General features: G+C 40.5%; 3 protein-coding genes across 4 annotated transcripts in view; 1 reads left to right on the plus strand and 2 right to left on the minus strand.

The window, feature by feature from the left end:
* Positions 1–5,340, minus strand: part of ube2o (ubiquitin-conjugating enzyme E2O) — a 42,294-nt gene extending 36,954 nt beyond the window's left edge. The window contains exons 1-2 of the mRNA XM_017482118.3: positions 5,267–5,340; positions 3,899–4,389 (exon numbers count right to left, since the gene is read on the minus strand). Coding sequence (XP_017337607.2) covers positions 3,899–4,372 — 474 coding nt within the window. The 5' untranslated portion in view covers positions 4,373–4,389; positions 5,267–5,340. The remainder of the gene's footprint in view (positions 1–3,898; positions 4,390–5,266) is intronic.
* Positions 5,341–6,572: 1,232 nt separating this feature from the next.
* Positions 6,573–16,763, minus strand: LOC108273102 (ADP/ATP translocase 1). The gene is made up of 4 exons (XM_017482124.3): positions 16,311–16,763; positions 11,477–11,963; positions 9,711–9,851; positions 6,573–8,647 (listed from the first exon to the last, which is right to left on the minus strand). Exons 1-4 carry the CDS (start codon positions 16,419–16,421, stop codon positions 8,490–8,492), a joined length of 897 nt encoding a protein of 298 aa, XP_017337613.2. The 5' UTR covers positions 16,422–16,763; the 3' UTR covers positions 6,573–8,489.
* A 3,798-nt stretch (positions 16,764–20,561) lies between these two features.
* On the plus strand, positions 20,562–25,033 carry aanat1 (arylalkylamine N-acetyltransferase 1). Of its 2 annotated transcripts, XR_001814249.3 has the most exons (4): positions 20,562–20,960; positions 22,773–22,927; positions 23,645–24,056; positions 24,302–25,033. XR_001814249.3 is itself a non-coding variant. In XM_017482125.3 (3 exons), the coding sequence occupies exons 1-3, from the start codon at positions 20,813–20,815 to the stop codon at positions 23,948–23,950; spliced, it is 609 nt and encodes a 202-aa protein (XP_017337614.1). In that variant the 5' UTR covers positions 20,562–20,812; the 3' UTR covers positions 23,951–25,033. The 2 variants fall into 2 exon arrangements, 1 of the variants encoding a protein (XP_017337614.1); XM_017482125.3 differs by having other exon boundaries at positions 23,645–25,033.
* The last annotated feature ends 640 nt before the right edge of the window (positions 25,034–25,673 follow it).

The raw sequence follows: 25,673 nt of genomic DNA on the forward strand, positions 1-25,673 counted from the left end.
TATTTATTCGTTGTGTTTTCTGCAGTAATTTAAAAAAAAAAAAAAAAAAAAAAAACCCTGTGAACAAATTAGGCTTATCGATTTTTTACATTTATTTGTTAGATTTTTATATTCTCCGCATGAAACGGTAAAAGAATGGTGAACTCTCTCTCTCTCTCTCTCTCTCTCTCTCTCTCTCTCTCTCTCTCTACAACAACTGCATATCAATTACGTTATTAAAAATTACGTTTTGGAATTAGCAATGGAGGCTTGAGATGGGACGCGTAATAAATTACTCCCCCCCCACACACACACGAGCATTTTAAGGACAAAAACCTGAACATCTTCTTGAGGTGTGACAACTGTGATATAAACGGAATAATTGACTCTGGTCCGTTGAGCTTTTAGAAAACAATGCATTTTCCACCAAGTCAACGGCCCGTTGTCAGTTGTTCCTTACATATCAGTATTTCATCTTAAATTTAACCGAGGAATCAGGGAAAAGAAATCTCAGCTTTCTCTTGAGGAATGGGTCAAAACTTAAAACGGCTGATGAGGGTCCCCTGAGTAGAACAGAGGATTCTGCCACATCCTGAACAATTTGGTGTTTCTTGTTCGATTGGATAATTTGTCGTTTCTTGGTGTTTCTCATGAACTTTGTACCCAATCGTGTAGAATCATAAGAACATGAGAATACTAGGCACCTTGTGTGCTTAAACCCCTAATTAGCAGCTTATATATCAGCAAAAAAAAGCTGCTCCAGTCAGCCTTATTTTATATTTATTTATTTAAACAAAAATGCTTATTGTAAGCATAGCCTTAACAATTCGTGCCTCACAATATCAGTATCACCGTTATGAAGCCCTACTGGTGAATCCTACACGGCCTGCATTATTTGCAACAAACTCCGGATTGTGTGCAAGCCGTAATTCTTCGAAGGCTCGGCTACGACGATTACAATACAAAATAAAACATTCAGCAACTGGTTAAGGGAATCCGACGTACACGGCCGTACGCTCATATTTAATATTTGATACATTTTATACTTCCTGCATGCGTTATTAGTAGGCGGAATGCTCAATACTTGAAACTGTATAACGAATCAGACATCAGTGCTAATCAATGCTGATATTAATCAATGCTGAGACACATCTAGCTCCACAAAGCCACCCTGGTCTTTTAGATATGGAAGAGTTGAATTTAGTACTGCACAATTTGGATATCTTATCACTATTCCAAAACTGCAGTGGTGAAGAAAACCTTGGTATTCAAAGTAAGAGATCAGACAGCACTGTTTGACCCAAAATGATTTTGTGAAAATCACAAAAAAAAAGCACAGACAGGCAGAGTTCGGGTGATCAGGTGTACTCAGCTAGCCCTAGCAGTCGAACAGTGTTCACTGGTGAAAGCTACAAAGCAAAAAGCATGCTTCCTACCTAGCATAGACTTGCATATAGAATTTGCAGCATTTTCTGTCCAGACAAATTCCTTTTTCTTTAAGTAATCTTTTTTTGTCTGTCTGGTGACTTTTAAATAATAGTTCAAATAGAAAGGCACACTAATACATGGCAACCATCAACCAACCGACAATGTTAGCATGCCATATTTCCAGCATAGTGAGTCACAAAGCATTTGAGAATCAGGCCATTGGCTCACAGGAAATAAGTCCCCATGGACTAAAGCTGGCAACACCCAGGACCTGGATTTCCATGTATAACGCTGCAGTGAGCAAACCTCACGGAGAAATCCACATTAAGGTGCAGGCAATTTGTTGGTACCTCGAATATTGAAGGCTACAGCAGGGGGAAGAGCTTTCTCTTACAAAGCCCCACAGTTATGGAACAGCATTCCAATTAGTGTTTGGGACTCAGACACAGTCTCGGTGTTTGAGTCCGGGCTGAAAACATTTGTTTACTCAAGCTTTTTGTGAATAGTCTTCTTTATGTAAAGGAGCAGATCTAGAGGGCTCACAGGTATAGAGTGTTGTGGTGAACTGGGATGTTTGGATGCTGTCGCCAGCCCAGTCTCACACGTTCACCCAGGTTTGATGATGGTGGAGTGGATGACTGTCTTATCTCCCAGGGATCCCTCATGTCTGTTAGCTTCTGGCTCTCCCTTTTAGTTATGCCGTCATAGCTAGGTCTTGCCAGAGTCCCTGCTTGCGCTCACAAAGTACATTGTCCGTAACAATTACGGAAGGATAACCATACATAATAATCCCTCCCTCTCTCTTTCTGTCGAGCTACACAATATTCCTGAGATACCAGTGATCCTGACCCCTTCTGCTCTCCGGACCTGCCTGATCCATCCTGATGTCGTACTTCTGGTTGGAGTTCTCATCATTTGGAAGTTACATGCTGATGCTGAGGATGGCCCCACGTGGTGCAGCCTAAAGATCACTGAGACTGCTGAGGATGGTACCACTTAAAAACCATAAAGATAGCTTTAGACCTCAATTCACGTGAACAGTTATGCTATGATGGCTAGGACTACAATAGCTATTATAGCCTTAGCACTGCAATTACCACAAACAGTTTTGCACTCAAGTGTCCAACAGTGGACAAGTTCAACAAACAGACTTCATGTAAAAACTGTAATGAATTTTCCTGGTTACAAAACTGCACTGTTTGACCATGTAGTATTAGCACATGTATAGAAGGGATTTATTTATAATTGCACTATCCGGTGTCACCTAGATAAGGACGTGTTCCCTTTTAAATCTGGTTCCTCTCAAGGTTTCTTCCTCACATCGTCTCAGGGAGTTTTTCCTTCCCACCGTCGCCTCTGGCTTGCTCATTAGGGACAAATTCATATATTTAAAAATCTATATTCCAAATATGTATATATTTCTGCAAAGCTGCTTTGGGACAACGTCCATCGTTAAAAGCGCTTTACAAATAAAACTGAATTTAATTGAATTTACGGACTGGTTTGCACGTTGCAGCATTTTCAGGATGCAAGTACGGCAAAAGCCGATTATAGTGAAATGATTAACATACGATACGTCCTGTTGCCATGGTTATATATTTATCTGCTCCAGTAATACAGCTTTCTTTTAACAGCAAGCACCTCAGTTCTAATGATGGGCTTTGTGCTAATGGCCGAAAAATAAGGGTGGCTTCTGGTTGGGCCTGGCCTGTAATAATCAATCCTTTTGTCTGTGGCACACAAAAGGCAAACTGCATGAATGCATATCTAGCCCACGTTGTCGAAACATACAACCTGCCCTCTGCATTGTTTAGATCATTTCAAACTCAATTGGACGTCCAGAATCTGTAGAAGGACGTAGAACCATCCAACAGTGAGACTCCCACCAATACCCAGGCCCTCAGTGGGGATGGGTGGTAACAACAACAACAACAGGAATAAAGAAGCTCTTTTCTTCACCTAAAGCCAGTTCTCTAGAATAAAATAAACCCCATGTCTGACCAAACAAGCAATCTAGAAGGTTCTGTTTGCTACTAGAAGCACTACTAATGTGTTTAGGCATTATCGCCCACATGCTAGAGCTAATCCAGTGCATGAAGTAGTGCTAGCTAGTTTTTGTTTGTTTGTTTACTTATTTACAGGTTGTAAGCAAAAGTATTTATCATTGCGATATTCTTACATGTGTATTTAGCTACCTTAGCAATCCTAAAACGCACTCAGCTGCTCTGTACCAGTGCTTTGAGTCACATCAGAAGGTGGGGAGTGTCAGCTTTGGGTGGGTCGAATAAAATGCAAATGAATCGCTGATTAGGAATTAATTCTTAATTAGTCATGAGCAGGATAAAGATTAGCGGAACGAAACAATGCCAATCTAGGTGGCCTGGATGATGATGATAACGTGTCAAGCAGCATCGATGATGCGAACAATGAAAACAATACCATAAAATAATCGGATGTTGTGTGGGGTTGTTGTTGTTGTTTTTTTTTTCACCTTCGTTTCCCGAACATCCTGCTTCGTGCCCTCGGGATACCACTGCACGCGCACGAAGCCCCTACCGAGAGGCCACGTCCGGGACTCCGGTGCCCCATTCTCTGTATCCGAGCTCACTGGGACGCGGCCGCCGCCTCCCCCGACTCCTCCTCCTCCACCACCGCCTCCACCGCCGCCGCCGTCTTTGCCTCTACCGCCACCACCACCACCGTCTCTACCTCCGCCGCCATCAAGGTCTTCATCCTCGTCCTCGGTCCAGTCCTCCTCTCCGTGGATCATTCGCACGAGGCCGAAGCGCAGCGAACCGCGGTGCCGACCGGACACCAAGTCATGCGAGAAAAGGAGCCGCTGCGCGCCGCCCGCGGACGGAGACAGAGCCGCGGACGGAGGCTCGGAGCCCGGACTCGCCGCTGGAGAAAGGCCCGGAGTCGGACACGGAGAGGATGCTGCTTCTGCCGCCGCGGGGTCCGCCATCACAGCCTCTGCTACTGCTACTGACCAAGAATTAGAGAGGGGGGAGATAAAGAGAAAAGGATGGATGGATGATTGTTGGGGGGGGGGATGCCAAAAGAAACCCGTAACCGGGGGACCGGCACGTGTTCACGTCAATACGTAAGGCTTGAGCGTTGTGAGCGCGCGCGCCGGCATGCATCATTAATACAAAACAAGCACAGCGCCACCGGGATGCGCGCGCAGAACACTCACAACGGGATTCATTACTATCAGATGCAGTTAGAATACAAACAAACAAACAAACAAACAACGCATAGACTTACATTAAATTAGGATTTGGTACAATTGTCTTTAGAAGTATTTGTTTTCAAGTTATTCAGCTGTTTATTCTATTGTTCATTGTATTATTATTATTATTATTATTATTATTATTATTATTATGGTAACTTGTGGTAATAAAGAACACGTTGGAGAGGGAAATGGTCGCACGCACTTTCACTGACACTCCAGCCAACAACAGCTCAAACAGCATGGGCGTAGTTCTTCTTTTAAGAACCCAGGTACATTCCTGGTGTATCGCCCCCTCTAGCGGCCATAACCAGAACAGCTGGAACAAAACACATTTAACTCTATTTACTATATTAGTATTATTATTAGTAGTAGTATCGATTTGTTTTAATGTTTCTAGTAAGGTTATTTTATAGGCTAGCATGTCGCCTATCCTGATTTGTTCAGTACCTAACAACAGTGGTTATGCAGCGCCTACCGTTTTGTTTGTTTGTTTGTTTAAGCTACAGAAATGTTGTCATATGTATATAAAGACTGAATTGTATTTCTTGTCATTATTAAGCTATGCAAATTTTATATATTTATATATTTATATTTTATATGCTGTATATTGTTCCTTTCTCTTACCTTATTGCAGTTAGATTAACGCTTTTTAACTGGCATAAACTTGGTGTGACGTTGGACGTTCGATATTCGCAGACATGCGGAAATTAAGGGACCGTCTCTAAAGTTACATACGACATCGTTAAACACGTTTCTAACATCAATAGCATTTGAAGGGAATGACTTACAGTCACAAAACCAACTGTAAAGTGTTCATGTCGGTGTCAGGTATGACGCACACTATTTTAGATTTTTGTTATTTATTAAAATAAGCTATTAAATCATATGTAAATTAGATATGTATTTCACTACCAAATGGGCCCATACACAAAATAGCCATTGTTTAAAGCTCAATAGCGTTTGAAGGGAATGACGTACAGTCATACAAGCAACTGTAAAGTGTTCGACTAGGTGTAAGGTATGATGCACACCTTTTAGATTTTTGATATTTAAGCCTACAATGCATGAACCAAAAAAACCTTCACAAATGCATAAAGAGGGTCAAAATGAGCCGTACTGGATTGAATGGTTTTCTTCAAAAAATAGATGTCCTATTAATTAAATATATATATATATATATATATATATATATATATATATATATATATATATATATATACACACACACGCATATGTATGTATAGGTGTGCGTCATACCTGCCACCTAGATGAACACTTTACAGATGGTTATATGACTAAGTCATTCCCTTCACATCCTATTTAAGTTAGAAACGTGTTTAACATTGTCGTATGTAACTTTAGAGACAGTCCCTTAATTTCGCCATACCTGCAAATATCGAACGTCAAACCAACTTTATTCCAGTCGCATTTTAGCTAAGCTAAGTCACCGTAACGCATTCGGAGAAGGAAAAAATACAACAAACTGTTCCATAACAGTATACAAATGATAAAAGACTAAGTAAAAATATATGCTCGCATTCAATACTGGATCCTAAGACATTAGAGCAGATACAACACGGCCGCTGGGGGGCAGTGACGCTACACCACGGCGAAATATAACGGCCACTTGTCTGCGTTCAACTCAGGGTTGCCAGATTGGAGCTTTTTAGGCATCTGCCATAAAACATGACAACAGATAGATTAGTTTGTGTAAACATGTCCGTTTCTGAAGCGGTTTCTGAAGCAGCAGCTTATTATTATTAATAATAATCATCATCATCATCATCATCACTTTAATAATAATATAATCTCTTTATTTTCTTTAAAGATGTTTTTTACTACACAATATATTTACGTTTTCAAGAAGACAAAATAACAATTTACACCAATCCTCCTGTTCAAATGCCCCCCCTCGCCCCCCCCCCGCCCAGTGTGTCTTGTGGACTATATGTAAACATCTGCTATGTGGAATAGCTTATTCAGGGCAGCACTAAATAAACAACATGCAATTTTGTATGATCCGCATCGTTTATTTATTTTTCAAATTATAAATATTTTGCAAGGCGTGTGTAAACTTATGACCTCAATTGTAGCCCTTCAGTGTGCACTTTGGCAGGAAACAAATAGTTTTTAAGTAGGTTTAAAGAATTAATTAGTTAAAAGAGGATCAATATAATTCAACATATGGATTTTGTTGTTTTTGACAAGCAAGTTTAACATGAACCTGACTTACACCGGAGATCAGTCGGAGACAATATGTCGCACACCTGTCTTTGTCCACAGCAGGTGAAACTGGGTGTTAAGTTGCAACCCAAGTAATTAGACACCCTTTATCTGCCAGCAGTTGTCACATAGGTGTAAAACAAGATAGGCCAAGTTTATTTAGTTCATCAATAATTTAATTTCTAATCATGAACGGGATGCACACAAACAGGAAATACAAGGAACGCATGGCAAATTCTATCAAGTGCAGAGAAATGAAAGAAAAAGCAGCTTGAGAGTGAGATGATGACAACGAAACAAAAATAGTAAAAGTTCCCCACTAAAGTTAGGTGTTAAAAATAAGTGTTCCACAAATGCTAGTTTAGTACTGAGATTGAGAGTGGAATTTAGTGTTAACATATTAATGCTATGCTAGCTCGTTATAAATAAATTACAATCACACAGATACAGTAACTAGGTACATAAAGTCAGCTTGCATTTCATTTCACAGAACAGCTAATAAACTTCATGAAATGTTAGCAAGACATCTAACAAACACTGGATATTGGTTTGTGGACCAAAAAAAAAAAAAAAAAAAAACTGTACCAGTGGCCAGAGATACAAACGTACAACTTTGTGCATGGGGCCTAAGAACGCTAGCCTAGCTAGGACCACTGTATACAGTAATAAATAGAAATCAGTGATAATATACAGTACTAATGACCTACAGAATTGACAGCTGATTACAACTACACTGATCAGTCATAACATTAAAAACCACCTGCTTTTATATTGTGTCGGTCCTCCTTGTGCCACCAAAACAGCTCTGACCAGTCAAGGCATGGACTCCATAAGACCTCTGAAGGTGTGCTGTGGTATCTGGCACCAAGATGTTAGCAGCAGATCCTTTAAATCCTGTAAGTTGTGAGACCTGCACAAGACCTGCTGTTTTGGAAATGTTCTGACCCCGTCATCTAGCAATCACAATTCGGCCCTTGTCAAAGTCGCTCAGACCCTTACGCGTGCCCATTTTTCCTGCTTCCAACACATCAACTTCAAGAACTGACTGTTTACTTGCTGCCAAAGTAAACCCGTGTTGTGTTTGTAATTGTTTGATATCCATGACAGCAGAGTATTTTTGTGATTTGTCTTTAACAAAAAGATGAAAAGGTTAAACAATGAAGACGATTTTTTTCCACAGCTTTCTTTGCTCATATTTACCAAGGGTGCCAATATTAGTGGAGGGCACTGTAGACACAAAACATGTCTGATCAACTATATCTGAGGTAAGTGGAAAATTAGATTGTTCACTTCTTTGGATTTACATTCATGCTGAGCTGTTATAAAGTTGGAAAGATGTGGTGATACCGAATTGCTTGGAGTACACATGATGACAATAAGATGCCATTTTTCTCACTGAACTGACTCAAATCCCCTGATGACCAACAAATATGCAATGGTGATACTGTTTTCCCTAATAACACACACAGACACAGATATACACCCCCCACACACACACTGAAGCACCACTCTGTGTGAGGTAGCACTGAACTTCATTAAGTCGACTTTGACTTTTACTTGATTGCACTGTCTCCGTCCTGTTGTTGTCCAACGTTCAGTGAGTTTGTAAAGTAAAGGTGGACATTCAGATGACTTTCTTTATCTCATCGTAGAACACTAGCACCAGGGCACCTCCTATGCTTCTAAGAATATTTGACCAAGTTCCCTTGTAGAAAGCCTGGAGCCCTTCATCACGAGCGATCTTCTTCCAGCAGTCCACTGTCCCAGTGTAGATGATGTCGGCTGCGATTTTTTGTTAAAAAAAAAAAAAAAAAATCATAACAATTAATTAAAACACAGTTTACCTAGAGTGCACACTGGATGTGTGTGTGTAAGCAAGTGTGTGTGTGATTTTATTGGACAAAAGAAAGACACAGCATGTAAAAAAAAATAAAAAAACTAAACAAAACAGCATGATGCATGGGCTTGCTTTTATCCTTTATCACTTTTATCCAAAGTAACTTGCATGTAATGGGCAAAAATGGAATCTAAGCACAAAGCTGATTGGATGAGTGTTAAGGAACAGTTTGGCTGGAACTGAAATTGAGACAAATTTCTTAATTTGGTGTCTGATGCTTCTTTGGTTTCGCATTTCAGCCACGACTTGAAAGTTGTTAACAAGTGAGAGAAGCTTATAGCATATTGCAAACTGCATGTCTCAAGCAAATGACATTGTGTGGCTCAGTAATATGACTGGTACTTAACTTTTCAGAAAATAATTCAAATAAAATAATCCTACAAATTACATTAGAACTTGATCACTTCTGATATAGCGATGCTATAATTGCACTTTCAAACATTCAGCTACACTCATTAAACCAGTTGCACTTAAGCTGAAATTATGTTTTGAGGAAGAGAGTGATTTTGGCTTCAAGATGGCGGCTAGGACATTTTTTCCGGTATGTTTTAATTATGCGACATCCTTCTGTCCATTTTTATATATAATAGTGTGTCATACAGTGTCCAAAACCACATATGAAAGAGATACTGAACTGGACATGGTTTGAAACGAGTGTGATATTTTAGACATATACCATAAGCTTCTTCTCTTTTTTTTCCCCCACTTGGCAGCCATATCCATCTTTTTATGTAGCTACAGTACAAAACTAAAGTAAACCTTGGTCACAAAATATGTCTTGGTTGATCAACTGCATTTCGGGTACGGAAGTTATTTTTGGAGAAACAGTTTTTAAAAATGCTGCAGTTCCACTGCTTCCATCTGTCGGTATTCAACCGCTAAAGAGTATTTTCGTCGTTTTGTTTTGATTTCTTAACCAACTACCGACTACTAATTGTACTGACTTACCACTTTTAAGCCCTGACTGCATCATCATGCGACGACGCACTGTATCGAACGGGTAGGAGATGAATCCGGAAAGTGTAGTCACGCTCTGCGCAATCATCCAGGTCATTAGAAAGTGGATATTCTCTGGATCTGGCAACGTACCTGTACAAAAGATAAAGGCATTCAGGAGAATATTCAAAGTTAAGTGTGCATACTGAGGATTTAATACCAAAACTGTGCACTGAAACATATGTTTTGTGTGTAAATACTCACAAAAAAACCTACTAAACACCATTTGAGGCAATATTAAATATATAATTAATACTATCCTTTAAAGTCCATGAAATTTCTTTTTTTTTTTTTTTTTTTCGCATGGAGAAGGTATTATAATCAGAGACATTGGTTATAAATTAAATTAAAGTAAGCTGTAAGCTTAGCAGGTGAGTGTTTGATTATCCTTTAAACTACATTATATACAAAGCATTATTTTTTAAAATTAATTTGACAAATCAAATCAGCAAATTAAAAGCACGATACAATGGCCTACAACCCACATGTTACAGCTTCACACACTTTACAGTTTATCTCATGGCTACAGTTGCTGTGTGCACGATTAACTGTTTACACACTATATTAAACGAATAAATAAATGCAAAATAACAGTATGTGCTGGATCAAGTGCTATTTTATAAGCTGTTGAATAATGAGGGTGGAAGCCATATTGTTCAATTAAACATAAAAATAAAAAATATTCAGTGACTAATGTGACGACTAAAATTAGAACTATTCATGCAGTAGAACATTGTCAACATACTAGACTCCTAATAAATGTTTATTTCTATGCTTGCAGCTTATGGATGTGATAGCCAGGGGTCCACAAACCTTTGTTCATATCGTGTACATGTATAATCTTTTTTTAAAGTTGTCTCTTGTTTTTATGTTACAATGCAACACATTTGAGAGTAAGGGGGGGGGGGGGGGGGGGGGGTGTCATATCACAGCAAACCAGTGACTACATTTCCCATACTGCACAGCGGTCTACAGACATGGCCGCCATGGACTGCAATTCCCTGAACACTCACACACACGGAACACTCACACTCATTCTAATCACGCACACCTGCTTCCAATTCACAGCACTCACAACCACACTATAAAAGAGACTTTTTGAACACTATGACTCGAAGTATGATGTTCAGTTGCTTAGTCTCTGTCGTATTTCCAAGCCTTATCGCATGGTTGCGTTTCTGGTTATGGACTTTGTTTACCCTGTTGACCTCGATTCTCTGTTCTGCCTAGTTTTGCCTGTTTCACTGATCGTTTGACCCAGCCTGCCTTGGACTTTGTTTTCTGCCTGATCCTTTGTACTTTGTATTGTTTTATTAAACTGCCATACCTGCACTTGCTTCCGTCTCAGCCTCCATTACGTGAAGGGGGGGGGGCTATTTCCATTTTATAACCCTGATCCCTTTTCAGGTTCAAAGGCAAGTTCATACCTTTAAAAGTGGGTGATCTAGATGCTATTGAAAACCCTGTCTTGGATGCATCTTCTCAAGAACAATCTGGCAACCTCAGAAGCGTGAACTACACGCAGGTAATTTGATTGGGGGAGCCGAGAAAACCGACTCAAGTATGTGTGTAACTAGACTCTGAATACGAATAACTTTCCCCACGTAAATACTAACAAAAAGTTTTGGACTTTAGTCACCAACTTTGAATTTGGCCCTCAGTATTCACACATTTAAAGCTGGCTGTAACTTTTCCAAACAGTGAAACAGTGCGCTCACTCTTGACTGTGTCGTAGATGCCAAAGTAGGCAGCCCTGTAGATGATGATGCCCTGCACAGACACACTGAAACCATTGTAAAGACCTCTTGGTCCGTCGGCTTTGAATATTTTCCCCAAACAGTCACCCAGCCCGGTGAATTCCCTCTGCGCTCTCGCCTTGCCGATGTCTGCTGCCAGACGAGTGCGAGCAAAATCTAGTGGGTAGACAAAACAGAGAGATGTGGCCCCTGCGGCGCCCCCTGATGCCAGGTTACCAGCAAAGTAGCGCCAGAACTGCGTGCTCTGGTCTACGCCGTCCAGGAATAACTTCTTGTACCTATCCTTGAAGGTGAAGTTGAGGGCCTGCGTCGGGATGTATCGGATCACGTTGGCCAGGTTGCCTCTCCAGTATGAGAGGACACCCTGCTCTTTGGGGATGCGAATAATGCAGTCGATCAAGCCCTTGTAGCGCTTCTCTGCCACAATGTGCTTGCTTGCATGTTGTACCTATGGGAAGATTTCAAAAGTCTGAAGTTAGATCTTGTAAGGAGCTGAAAATGATGAAAAGATTTTTAAAAAAATACTTTAAAAAAGTGATGGACTGGGGTCCCATCAAGGGTGTATTCCTGCCTCAAGCCCAGTGTTTCTATGATAGCCCACTTAGATAGATCCAGTGCAATCCTGACCAGGATAAAGCCGTTAAAGACAATGAATGATAAACAAATGTAGATCAATCTTTAAAAAGATTTCGGACAACTCTCAGAAACTTAAAGTAGCCCGAATTTAAAAACATGGTTTTTAAGTGGTTACCTTTTTGTTTTGGTATATTAGTAATATACAGTCCCCTCTGAAGATATTGGAACCGCAAGGCCAAATCTATTGCTAAAGGCGACAGTTCAGCCTTGTAATTATGGGAGGTCTACAGAGTAACACAGTGATCTGCTAGACCGGTTGTGCAGGTGCACACGAGCCTGTGCTGCAGGTGTGTGTGTGTGTGTGTGTGTGTGTGTGTGTGTCGCACTGTTCCGGTATCACTAGCCTTCCTGTAACTATCCTGTGCCTTAAATTATTTGATAAGTCAGAGTAACCTGATCATGTAACCTGCTGGTATAAAGAGTGTCTAATTCAGGAAGTGTAAACATCTTTATAACTTCATGAAACCTTTGTGTTATTGATATGCAATGGGTTAGATATGATATGAAAATTATACCCCATCCTAGAAGTGTATATGTTTTGGGCATGTGCTGATATACAGCAACTTTCTTTTAGTACAGCATCATGTTACAGGTTTAAGCAATCATTATTAGGGGGGGTAGTTATAGTGTCTTTTGTATATCTTATAATATTTTGTCATAAGGAGGAACAAAACTCTGGCTTTCACTACACTAAAGGCTTCCGCGCCCAAGGTCATGGCTGCAAAAATCTGCTTAGTCACAATGTTTACATGTCAATATGTACATAAGTCGTCAGCAAAACTATGTTGTCAATAACTTGTAATAACTCGTAGCAATCTGGTATCGAACTTTCGGGATACGGACCGTCGCTCATACTTTACATCTTTTCTTTAACGATAAGACTTGTATAAGCAAGTATATGAAGATTTGGGCATGTGTTTATGGAAAAGATAACTGGTTGAGATAAACTTCTATTATGTTGTATACATTAACCAAAACCAAACCTAAGACATCAGATTAAACCCGTCTTATCTGATCACCTACATTTGACATAGGGGGATGATTGTGTGCATTGTCTGAACTGTATATGAAGGGATTTTATAGCACTGTGCTGTTGAATTCTCAAATCTGATTGGTCAGAAGGTGCTTCTGAAACAGCAGCTCTGACAATAATGCTCGCTGTAATTCAAATCACAGATTTAGATTAACGCTCTCCAATGCAATAACAGCTAATTCACAGGGACTTATATGGTGGATGATCTACTCTAAGTGTAATAACAAAAAAACATTGTTATTTAACTATATATATATATATATATATATATATATATATATATATATATATATATATATATATATATATATATATATATATATATATATATATATATATATATATTCCCTCCAATCAGAAGTCCAATATCGTAACCGCTAAGCTACCACTTCCCATAATATAATATGAAGTGATAACAGGAACTGACTTCTTTTGGGCCTTATTGTTCCTACAAAATGGCTCTTATTGTTTGTAACTGAAATGCAATCTTGATTCTCTTTGGAACTTTTAGATCCTCTTTCTTATAATTTGACAACCTACTCTAAAAAATGCTGGGTTATTTTACTATCCGAATAGTGGGTTAAGCCTTTTAGGTAATTTAATTGGGTTATTTTCTCAGTCTTGGGTGGTTTTTGGGGTAGTTTTGTGTAACCCAACCGCTGGGTCATTTTCACTGACAGGTGAATCAATGCACCCCTCCCCCACTCCGACACATCAGTCCTGCTCCTCGTGTCAAATCAACTCAGTTTGAATTTGCCTCAGTGGAGCTAGCGGTTTTCACACGGACACAGTGTTAGATTTATTCGGAGAAACAAGCTTCGTATCAATATATATCCATAAAACCATTACTGAACATTGGATAAAGCGAAAATGTGAGATAACAGTCCAGTTTACATGGCATTAAATGCACCACTAGGTTCATTAGCTTTGGCTTACTTGTTTGTAATGCGCACTCGATCGTAAGTTGGTTATTCAGTTTTGTTTTTTTTTGATGTTTTAAACATCTCATTTGGTCACAATCTGACATTTTCATCTTAAATATATTACTTATTTGAGTCATTTCCTTCAAAGTTTGTATATGTATGTATGTATGTATGTATATATATATATATATATATATATATATATATATATATATATATATATATATATATATATATATATATATATAAAAATAATACACCTGGGAAGCATACATAATAGGTGTTCAGCTGCAGCTGGATGTAACCGATCGGCGAGAGTTGCCAGTTGCAGTCGGGGAAGGAGTTGAAAACGGAGCCGTCAATTCGGACACTTTCTTAAAAATGTGTGTTTTTTTTTATTATTTTTTTTTTTATTGTTGTGTTGTTTTTAATGTGTTGAGTTTTTAACATCTGTCTGACAACTACATGAGCTTGGTTTTGTAACTTGTAGGCTCCTCATTGTGAATAACTCACAATAAAGTTATTTTGGTCATTCAAAATTAAGATTAATAAATACAAAACTCTCCGGATTCTCTCTCGCCTATGTAATAACTCACAACATCTGGCCAGGTCTTCTTTATTTTTATCAGGAGATTTGGTGGGATTATCGCGTCAGATGATTAACAAGGTACCCTGAGGCGAGCACTGACCATGGATCAATCCAAACACTATTGAATCATTTCAGTTTTACAAACCTACATAATAAAACTGACCAGAGAACGGTTCAAATTATATATTAAACGCCGGTTCACATGGAGATCAACACCCCCTAGAAGTGAACCATGGAAATTTCGAAACAGTAATGACATGACATGCCTCGTGACTTGCCCAATTTGAAACACGCGCTGAACCACTGATTTATAAAGGTTTCAAAACTTCATGAAGCAGTGTTTTGAAAGCGCCCATCACTAGTGGTATTGTTTGGTTTAGAAGAAAAAAGCCATTAGGTTTTTGCCAAGTCTCAGTAAGTCACATAAAATCTATATTTAGGTCTGCAATGAGATCATGGACAAAAGGAGCCTTATTGCTGAGAGATCTGATATTATAAAGGGAGAATTGGAAACAGCAGGTGTAGTTGAGCTGGCCGGAGAAACTAGCACACTGCTGTCTAGTGATGTGTCGTTCATGAACGATTCGTTCATTTTGAACGAATCTTTAAAGTGCACCTCTTATGGTTTCTCAGATATTACCTTCCATGTGGTGTGTTATAGAGCTGTTTGTGAATGTAAAAAGTCTGCAACGTTTCAAAAATCAAAGCGCACGACAAACAGAGTTACTGACTCCCAACAGAAGGAACTGATTCCGAAGTGGAGTTAGTAGTAAGTACTAAGCGGCCATGCATTATTAATTGTTTCCCAGGGAGCATGGGGCACAAGGCGGGGAACACCCTGGACAGGGTACCAATCCATCACAGGGCACAATCACATACACACTCACACACCCATTCATACACTACGGACACTTTAGACACGCCAATCAGCCTACCATGCATGTGTTTGGACTGGGGGAGGAAACCGGAGTACCCGGAGGAAACCCCCGCAGCACGGGAAGAACACGCAAACTCCGCACACACAGGGCCACGGTGCGAATCGAACCCCCGAACCTAGAGGTGTGAGGCGAACGTGCTAACCACTAAGCCGCCGTGCGTCCTCTTCGCCGTCATCAATGTAAATTTTTTTTATTTGCATTCCAACATTAACATAAACTGGCTAACATGAGTGAAACTATAAGACTACACAGACTGAGATATAACAGTTGGATCATAAATATAATAATTCTGCGCTGTGGAGATGGACTTTATCTCCGCATTAAGAGAGAGAGCGACGTCCCCCTTCTCAGGTGTCAGACACTTAATATGGAAGTCTTCAATCCTGCAGGGGGATGGGGTATTTTTGTGGGCCAACCCGGAAGTTAGCATCACCCTGACTCCCTCGACAAAAAGCCAATAAGATTTTTTCCAATGGCCTTTGAATTATTACAGAAAATAAACTCTGTGACCAACATGTTCTGTTCATCAAGATAATCTTCACAAACACAGCTTTCATGAATTTTGAAGCTGAAGAATACAACCGCCAGAAGTAAAATCGTACTATACGCACAGGTGCATGTCACGTGTCTACTGATTTCGTTCTGGGGGGCGCACTGTCATCTTTTGCGCACTCACCTGAAGGAGCAGCTTGACTCTCTCGAGCGGAGCCACGGCGGTTTCTGATACCGCGGCCGCGGCGCAAACCACCAGGAAGTCCTTGGCGAAGGTGACTAGGGACTCGCTCATCTTCTTGCCTTCAGCTACTGCAGCAGATGTGGTCACAGTCAGCTGGCAGACGTCAGTGTGATCACCTGGAAACGGTGATGTAATGTCGGGTGCCTCCCAAAATCGCCATGGTGCAACATTACCGGTTTGTAGGCGTGGCGAGAGAGAGCACGCGCTTGTGCACGACGCGCAGGAAACGTCACGGACGTCACTGTAACAACACTACAAAGACATGAACACTTCTTGAACTGCACCTCCTCCCCGTCCCCCGGTCATCCTCCAAGGAGCCAAGGCAAGGGGAAACGTCTAAATGAGACTTCCTTGCTCACTTAAGTGTCACTTTAAGTTGACTTTAGTCATCTTATTATTGTTGTTGTGCAGCATAATAATAATAATAATAATAATAATAATAATAATAATAATAATAATAATAATAATAATAATCATCATCATCATCATCATCAATTAATAAATAAGTAAAGGGTGTGTTACAGCATTACAAATGAGATAATCTCAATTAAGGACATAATCATAATAATAATAATAATAACAATAATAATAATAATAATAATAATGTTAATCATCATCAATTAATAAATAAGTAAAGGGTGTGTTACAGAATTACAGATGAGAATCTCAATTAAGGACATAATAATAATAATAATAATAATAATAATAATAATAATAAATAATAATCCATCCATCTTCTATATCGCTTAATCCTTTTCAGGGTCACAGGGAAACCTGGAGCATATCCAAGGGAGCATAATAATAATAATTATTATTATTTTTATTATTATTACCCATCCATCCATATTCTGTACCACTTATCCTACACATGGTCACAGGGAGCCTGGAGATGTATTTTAACTGCACGAAAATTATAAAAACAACAGACATCAATATCCAACCATCCAACCAAAAGGTTTAGACATTTATACAGGCATAGAGAAGGTGAGAAACAAATTCAAAGTTAAAATGTACAAAATGTACCATTTGTATCTACATCCACCTTAAATCTGAGCATAGTTCCCACATGTTCTAGGAAAGAAAGCCTGTCATACGTTTTTTTCCCCCATAACACCACGTAAATGCTTTTCATGTTTTGTAGTTTTTCGGGGTGTTAATACATCGTGCATTTGTATGTTTACATTTCGTAACTGAGGAAAACTTTGGCGAAACTTGATGCGTTACCGCCACCTGGTGTGGGGTCAGTGCTCAAAGAACATAGAGATGACGGACCATCTTGAAAGGTCTAGTTTAATAAACATTTTAGAATATATTCTGACCAATGACTCATGGGAGAATTTGGATACTTTTTCATAAACATCAAAATAATAGACTGTTGAACAGTTTTCAGCAGAGAAAGCAAGATACAGATTGATAGGTTATTGGCAAAACTTGCATACCAAACGATATTTTCATTATTTTTAGGATTTTAAGTCAAGGGTATGGTCAGCATCAAACACAAATATGACCCCAAAAATCTTGAGGTATAAAAAGTGACATATGTTTTGACTAGTTATTTTCATAAGGTAATAAAAATGCCATGACTAATATCCTGTATATTTATGATGCATATACATAAGATGTATATGTAAGCATGTAGTGAGCTCTGGTTAGAGATAGTACCTTTTTAGCCTGGCAGCTAAACTCCTAAAGTGGACAGTTATACCAGTCCTCATCCAGCTCCTAAATTTCTCACATGCTAGCTCCAACAATCTTCAATCATCCTGGATGAAGTCGGTGGCTGGGGCAAAAGGGATCTACTGATCTCAAAAGCCAACTGTAAGGGACGATGGCATGCAACTTCCTTGTGGACTGCAGCTGTGGCCTACCAGCTATGGTTTGAAATAAGATGGGGCAGGCCTCTTTAACCTTGGACACAATCTGCCTAGAAGATGGAAACTCTGACCAAAAATCTATGACCTGAGGACCTTGCTGTCACCATCCTAACTTGCTAAGCCATGGCAGATTAATCTAGGTTTTAAAGGGTAAGTCCAGTATCTCCACATTAAAGCTCCCCTGCACAGGCATGAAGGAATATATTGAAAGCCTTCTCCCAACTTACTCCAAGTCCTGAAGCGTTGGCGCAAGGGGCAAAAACATCAGATTGAAGGTGTCACTGGAAGCCGCAGTCTTAGTCCTGCATGCAGACTTCGTAGCTTCCAAACTTGCAGACCTGCCCACAGGTTATGCCAACTTCATTATATCTACGCTCCTACCACTGCGAAACAACCAACATGCCATGCTTGTCAGTGTGCATGCCCCAACCACAAAGACAAAAGACAACCACATTTTTATTCTGACCTGTGCAGACACTTAAAGAGCATGCCAATAGGGGACAAGTGAGCCAAGACTCAGAACATAGAGAGGAGTACTTTGGAAACATGGCATTGGGAACTGTAATGACAGTGGGTGCCTCTGCTGGAGTTTTCATAGAGCAGCATCTTGTCATTACCAACACCTGGATACACCCTTGGGAGAAAGAATGGAACCTCAAAGACTATGTTCCAGCAAGACTTAAAAGACACAGCGCAAAGTGTCTCACTGCAAACTCAACCTCCAGTTCAAGCCCAAGTCTAGGAGAACAGGTGATCAAAAGAAAAAGTTCAAGGTTAGCAGTTTATAGTCGGCTGAAGTCAAAGCCAACTTCCAGGGAAGATTACAGTCTGGGCTTGAAGATCCCAACCGCTCAACAGAACTAAGAGAACACTTGAAGGCATCTATCCTGTAGACATCCAAAGAAGTCCCTGGGCTCACATCCAAGAAGAATCAAGGCTGGTTTGATGAAAACAAACAGGAGATCAAAAATGTATTGGCAGAGAAGAGTACAGTACACCAGTCTTACCTGGCAGGGCGATCTTTGGACTTGTAATCAGAAAACCAAAGAAGAAGACAGGTGCTCCACCCACATGCATACCATGAGCAGTACCACCCTCTCTTTATCTTCATCAGCCAGTCAGAGTTAAAAGCACCAATACTAATACGCCCCAAGCACCTATTTAGGGTGTACTAGCACCTTGAACCTTGCGCGAACGCTTCAGGACTTGGAGTAAGTTGGGAGAAGGATTTCAATATATTCCTTCATGCCTGTGCAGGGGAGCTTTAATGTGTACAAACTGCAAAGACTGATCAGGAACGGTTTGAGGAACATGACAAAGAGGTGTTGACTTGGCATCCAAATTCCCCAGATCTCAATCCGATCGAGCATCTGTGAGAAGTACTGGACAAACAACTCCAATCCATAGAGGACCCACCTCACAACGTACAGGACTTAAAGGATCTGCTGCTAACGTCTTGGTGCCAGATACCACAGCACACCTCCAGAGGTCTTGTGGAGTCCACGCCTCGACATGTCAGAGCTGTTTTTGTGGCACAAGGCTGACCTACACGATATTAAGCAGACGGTTTAAATCTTACGACTGATCGGTGTACAATATTAAAATATGTTAATTCATTTGGAGAAGATTTCTTTTAACAAAATGTGATTTATTGATGTCAGGAGAAAGTATTCTACAACTAACTTGTATCATAAGGTTTTAAATCTGTAACTTGATGATGAAAATAAAAGCCTAAACCGATAGATGTGTTCCAAATGACCAAACAGGCAATGAAAATTTTGACAAAATGGTAATGTCTCGTGCATATATATATATATATATATATATATATATATATATATATATATATATATATATATATATATATATATATGTGTGTGTGTGTGTGTGTGTGTGTGTGTGTGTGTGTGTGTGTGTGTGTGTGAGAGAGAGAGAGAGAATTAGAGAGCAGTGTATTGAAGCAGAGTTGCATTTAAGATAGTTAATGGAGTGCTGGATTGTAATAGACAAGGGGGGGGGGGGGGGTGTTATTAATAGCAATGAAGCTTAGAGAATTTGAAATTGGGGAAAAAAAAATGTCCCAATTCATCCTTTTGCAATTAGCCAGCCAGGAGACATCACATGTACGTGTTCACCCACTCTCCCATTCAGCTTTGTACAATAAATAACACTTCAGTATGAATGATATGTGCAACAGAAAAGAAAAACAAAACAGAACAGGGTTTGCTCAGTTATTCAGTATTAAGTGCCTCCAGCATTTGGTCCACGCGCACAGCTGAAACAAAGACAGCCCAGTGGGAATTAAAACCGCACAATGTGACAGCCCCGCCATCAAGCATAAGCCATCTATTAGCGGTGACTAACACGGCGTTTAAGCGGCTGAAGGCGTTTATAAATGCGCTCTCACGCGCCCCACAGCAGCTCACTTTCCACACGCGCACCACAGCAGCTCACTTTCCACACGCGCGGCGCTCGGGACGGTCACGCGCTCCTGCTGTTGAATACGATACCCATACAAAGCACACCTGTAAGAGTAGGGAGGCTTGTTGAGAGAGTCGAAGTGAAAGCATGTCTGCGGTGAGCGCGCTGCCTTTCTTCAAACCCCTCCACGCGTCCGTGTCGCCCTCGAGACAGCGGCGTCACACACTTCCGGCCAGCGAGTTCCGCTCCCTCAACACCGAAGACGCCATCAGTGTGTTCGAGATCGAGAGAGAGGGTGAGTTACACACGAAACTCACACACCACACTCACACCACACTCTCACAACAAACTCGCAACAAACTCACACCACAAACTCACCACAAACTCGCCACAAACTCACACCACAAACTCACCACAAACTCACACCACAAACTCACCACAAACTCACACCACAAACTCACACACCACACTCTCACAACAAACTCACACCACACTCTCACACCAAACTCTCACCACAAACTCACACACCACACTCACACAACAAACTCACACCACACTCTCACAACAAACTCGCACACCAAACTCTCACCACAAACTCACACACCACACTCACACCACACTCTCACAACAAACACACACACCACACTCGCACACCACAAACTCACACCACACTCACACCACACTCTCACAACAAACTCGCACACCACACTCGCACACCACAAACTCACAACAAACTCACACACCACACTAGCACACCACAAACTTGCACCACACTCGCACACCAAACTCTCACCACACTCTCACAACAAACTCTCACACCACAAACTCGCACACCACAAACTCACAATAAACTCTCACAACAAACTCACACACCACAAACTCACACACCAAACTCACACACCATACTCGCACACTAAACATACACAAGTTATTATTATTATGGAAGTCAGTAGTAGCTAAATGTCATGAATGAAAGATCTTAAAAACATACATCTAATTCTCTAATCGTACGTACTATTTATCCAGGTTACTATCCTAATGTTTAATTCTAAAAGATAATAATACTAAAAAAAATCAGTTCAAACAATAAAACTTTTCGGAGCAGACACTCAGTATGTACACCCGAACCGAGATGATACTTATGTGCAGAAATAGTTCCAGTATGAAGTATAGGGCATTTTTATTTTCAAACTTACTTTCTGGAAATACACCTAAAATATACTGTGATTTATTATTCCAAATGACAACTGTTCAAAGTAACTGTTACAGTAATATCTTTCTTATTCTATTTCGGCATGCTGTAAGAACTTGAATATATGTTTCTGAACATACTGAAGCACACTTAAATGTGCCTTTTAATTGACCTGAGTGCAACAACAAAAAAAACAACAACAACGCAAAGCATTCCAGACACATTTACACTTGTCATAATGCCTCAAAATAATACATTCAACAGGCCACGCATTCCTGTGTGCACAAAGTAAGCATTCGTATATAGTGTTAACACTAGAATGTGCATTTTAAAAGGTATAAATGTTTCTTTTAAAAAGGCACAAAAACTATAAACGTTAGATTCGTTGTTTACATCGTGTTCATGTACTTGTATAATTGAATACGTTCATTTATAAATGAACATTCATGTTGTAAATGTAGGCTAAGCATTTTGAGATTTTCGAATTAAAGTACAAATTGCTATATTTAAAAAAAAAACAAACAAAAAAACGTGCGTTTTTATGTTTCTTTAGTTTTGTTGACAACTGATCTATTCTCTAAAGTGCAGAATGTGTGTGTGTGTGTGTGTGTGTGTGTGCAATTTATTTATTTCAGAATTGAGTTTCTTCTATTTTCCAGATATATACTCTAGAATGAAAATTAAACTTTTACCCAAGTCATTAAAGTGTGCTCTTTTGAATTAAAAAGTTATGTGGCACTGGCACATTTTTGTATTGCAAGGTACAAAGAAAGTAAACATACAATTGATCTACCTTAATTGAGTTGTAAATGTCGAATTTTTTCCCCAGGTAAATAAAAGGTTTAAAAGAATGTAAAAATGTTACCTAAAGTTTTTAGCACCCTTTGTACTGATTAAGCCGTGTGCCCTGTTCAGCGTTCATCTCGGTGTCGGGCGAGTGTCCACTTCACCTGGACGAGGTGCGTCACTTCCTCACCCTCTGCCCCGAGCTGTCCCTGGGCTGGTTCGTGGAAGGCAGACTCGTCTCCTTCATCATCGGTTCACTGTGGGATCAGGAGCGTCTCACCACAGTGAGTGCCGACTCACAGCACAGCAAAGAGCGGAAGCACCGAAACTTCTATTAAAAAGCACTTTATAGAATTTATAGCAGCCATGTAGACGATAAGAGTAAGACTTTTAACCAAAACATATGTTTACGGTTCATTTCAGTACTTAAAATGAAATGAAATTGACAATTTATATAAAAGACTGCAAAAACAGAATGTTTAATAATAAATCGTTATTTTGCTAAACTCTCAATACAACCGATAGTAGCACTCTATAAGGGTAACTGGTTTACCCTCGGGAGTATACGCCCGCACTCATTCAGACTCATTCCATTTCACTCCGGGATAAAATAAAACACAAATCCGAAAGAACCGGACTCGGTGAAACGACGAGACACGAAGATATACAGAAGTCCAGCGATAGGACAAGAGCAAGACAAGAACCTGCTGTCTGTATACGTTAGGAAAACCCGAGTGCTTAGGAGAACGAGTCAGCTCTTTAAATTGGGTTTAGTGAGGGGTAATCTGTGAAAAATGAATTCAGTATGAAGTGATGACTTCTATAGACGTTTAGGGGTCTAGAGTGTTGGTGCTTTTTAACAGGACGTTTTCCACGTTTTGGATTCTGACAAGCTGTGGTTTATTTCTTACGTATCGTTTTGGCAGGTCCTGTGTCCTGACTTCATCTTGAGATCCTATCAGGAAGTAACCCGATCCTCTTTTGTCTACCATTTCTTACAGGAAGCGTTGACGCTTCACAAACCTCAGGGCACCACAGTCCACATCCACGTGCTGGCAGTGCACCGTACGTTCCGGCAGCAGGGCCGCGGTTCCATCCTGATGTGGCGCTACTTGCAGTACCTACGCTGTCTGCCGTACGTGCGCCGCGCCGTGCTGATGTGCGAGGATTTCCTCGTGCCCTTCTACCAGAAGTCCGGCTTCAAGGTCCAGGGCCCGAGCGAGATCACAGTCGGGCCGCTGACCTTCACCGAGATGCAGTACGCCGTGCGTGGCCATGCCTTCATGCGCCGCAACAGTGGCTGCTGAGTTTACTCGGCCACCGTTGTTCTTTTCATTACCCCAGATGCCAAAGCAGAGTGGCGTGGGAGGCTAATTCTGGCGGGGAAGTTTTGTCGCAGCTCCTGCTTTGAGTGTAGGTTATGTCTGTGGTGTCGCTAGGTGTTTGTCCGCATTTGTAAATGGAAAGTTGATCACAAAAAAAAAAAAAAAAATATGAAAGGAGGAAAAGAAAGAAATAAAAACAGTCCATCAGCATCCTCCACCTTCGCAATGGCTGGCTTCATGACGAGTTCGATATCGTTGATGCATTTTTGTTTTTCATTCCATATCTTTAAAATTCATCCCAACCATCCATCTTCTATACCGCTTATACTACAGGGTCACGGGGAACCTGGAGCCGATCCCAGTGAGCATCGGGAACAGGGCGGGGTACACCCTGGACGGCGCGTCGGGTCCACAATCACACACACACTCACACACACACCCGTTCATACCAATCAGTCTACAACGCACGTCTTTGGACGGGGGGAGGAATCCGGAGTACCCGGAGGAAACCCCCGCGGCACGAGGAGAACACGCAAACTCCGCACACACCCGCATGCGCTAACCACTAAGCCACCATGCGCCTGTCTTTAAAATTAGGAGAATATGTTTTCGTGTCCTTTACATTGATAAATGTTTCTCATTTGAGCACTTTTGCTTTATTTTTCTATCATGTGTTGTTTTTTTTTTTTCTTTTTAATAACCTGTTCATTATCAGAAACGAGGCAACGGTGGTAGGTAACGAGGAACGGGACGTGGTGAAATGGTTTCAATTATAGTTTAAAATAATAAATAAAAAAAAGACCAGAAAAAGCTCGATAGTTGATAACGCACCCGATAACAAAACGGCACAACGTGTTACCACGATTAACGATGACAATGACCGATACTCTCAGAGATCACACTAACAATTTATCACCATAACAGCACCGTATCGTCGTATTGGTGTGCATACGTGGCGCGGCTACGGACAGTCCCTCGGTCGTTAAGCTGTAGCGATGTTGTCGAGTGTCTTGTGGTTGCTCTAGATGTTTGTTGTGTAGAAGCATTAAAACAGCATTGACTTGACACCCTGCTACTGTGCTCTCTTCTGATTGGAGACCTGGAATAATGGATTCAAACGAATTAGCAAGCGCTCTGCGACAAGGACAGCATGTGGACAGGTTCCAAATCCTGTCCATGTGAAAGATATTTTAAGACCCTGAGGAACTGCTTAGCAGCAACCCCCACCCCCCCCCAACCTCTAAAAATCTTGATCACATCCAAAAGATTAAATTTTCTTAAATTCTACTTACAAATGTTAACCAAAGAAACGCTAGGCAAATCATTACTTGCAAGGATGCATTAATACTGAACGCAGCAATGGTCTTTAACTAGTGTTTGGCTGTTCCTAAGGTGCAGACGGCTTTATCTGCATTAGGCAGCATTACAGGCGGGGTTTGTCCGGCACCTCGAGTAACCTTTGTAAAACCTGTTCACGGAATCCGGTATTCAGAAGTCACAGAATCGTTCAAGCTCAACGTGTCCAATATTTCTGATATATTTTGGAGATCGTTTTGCCTTTTGCGGTAGACACCCACCACCTTTGCCTCTGTGGAGTCTTGAATCAAGACATCTATGATTTTGTATGATTTTGTAAATAGAGATATAATAAAAGAACCGATTTTTCACTATTTTCGCCGCACTATTTTTCTACGATGTAGAATAG

The sequence above is a fragment of the Ictalurus punctatus genome, chromosome 12 (assembly GCF_001660625.3).
Source record: "Ictalurus punctatus breed USDA103 chromosome 12, Coco_2.0, whole genome shotgun sequence".
Taxonomy (NCBI): domain Eukaryota; kingdom Metazoa; phylum Chordata; class Actinopteri; order Siluriformes; family Ictaluridae; genus Ictalurus; species Ictalurus punctatus.

Bases quoted from the DNA above. Each gene is read 5' to 3' on its own strand.
- LOC108273102 (XM_017482124.3), bottom strand. From the start codon at position 16,421: ATGAGCGAGTCCCTAGTCACCTTCGCCAAGGACTTCCTGGTGGTTTGC. The intron at 11,964-16,310 runs GTGAGTGCGCAA...ATCTTCCCATAG, and splicing joins GAGTCAAGCTGCTCCTTCAG to GTACAACATGCAAGCAAGCA. The intron at 9,852-11,476 runs GTGAGCGCACTG...TCTTTTGTACAG, and splicing joins CATCTACGACACAGTCAAGA to GTACGTTGCCAGATCCAGAG.
- aanat1 (XM_017482125.3), top strand. From the start codon at position 20,813: ATGTCTGCGGTGAGCGCGCTGCCTTTCTTCAAACCCCTCCACGCGTCC. The intron at 20,961-22,772 runs GTGAGTTACACA...TGCCCTGTTCAG, and splicing joins GTTCGAGATCGAGAGAGAGG to CGTTCATCTCGGTGTCGGGC. The intron at 22,928-23,644 runs GTGAGTGCCGAC...CATTTCTTACAG, and splicing joins ATCAGGAGCGTCTCACCACA to GAAGCGTTGACGCTTCACAA.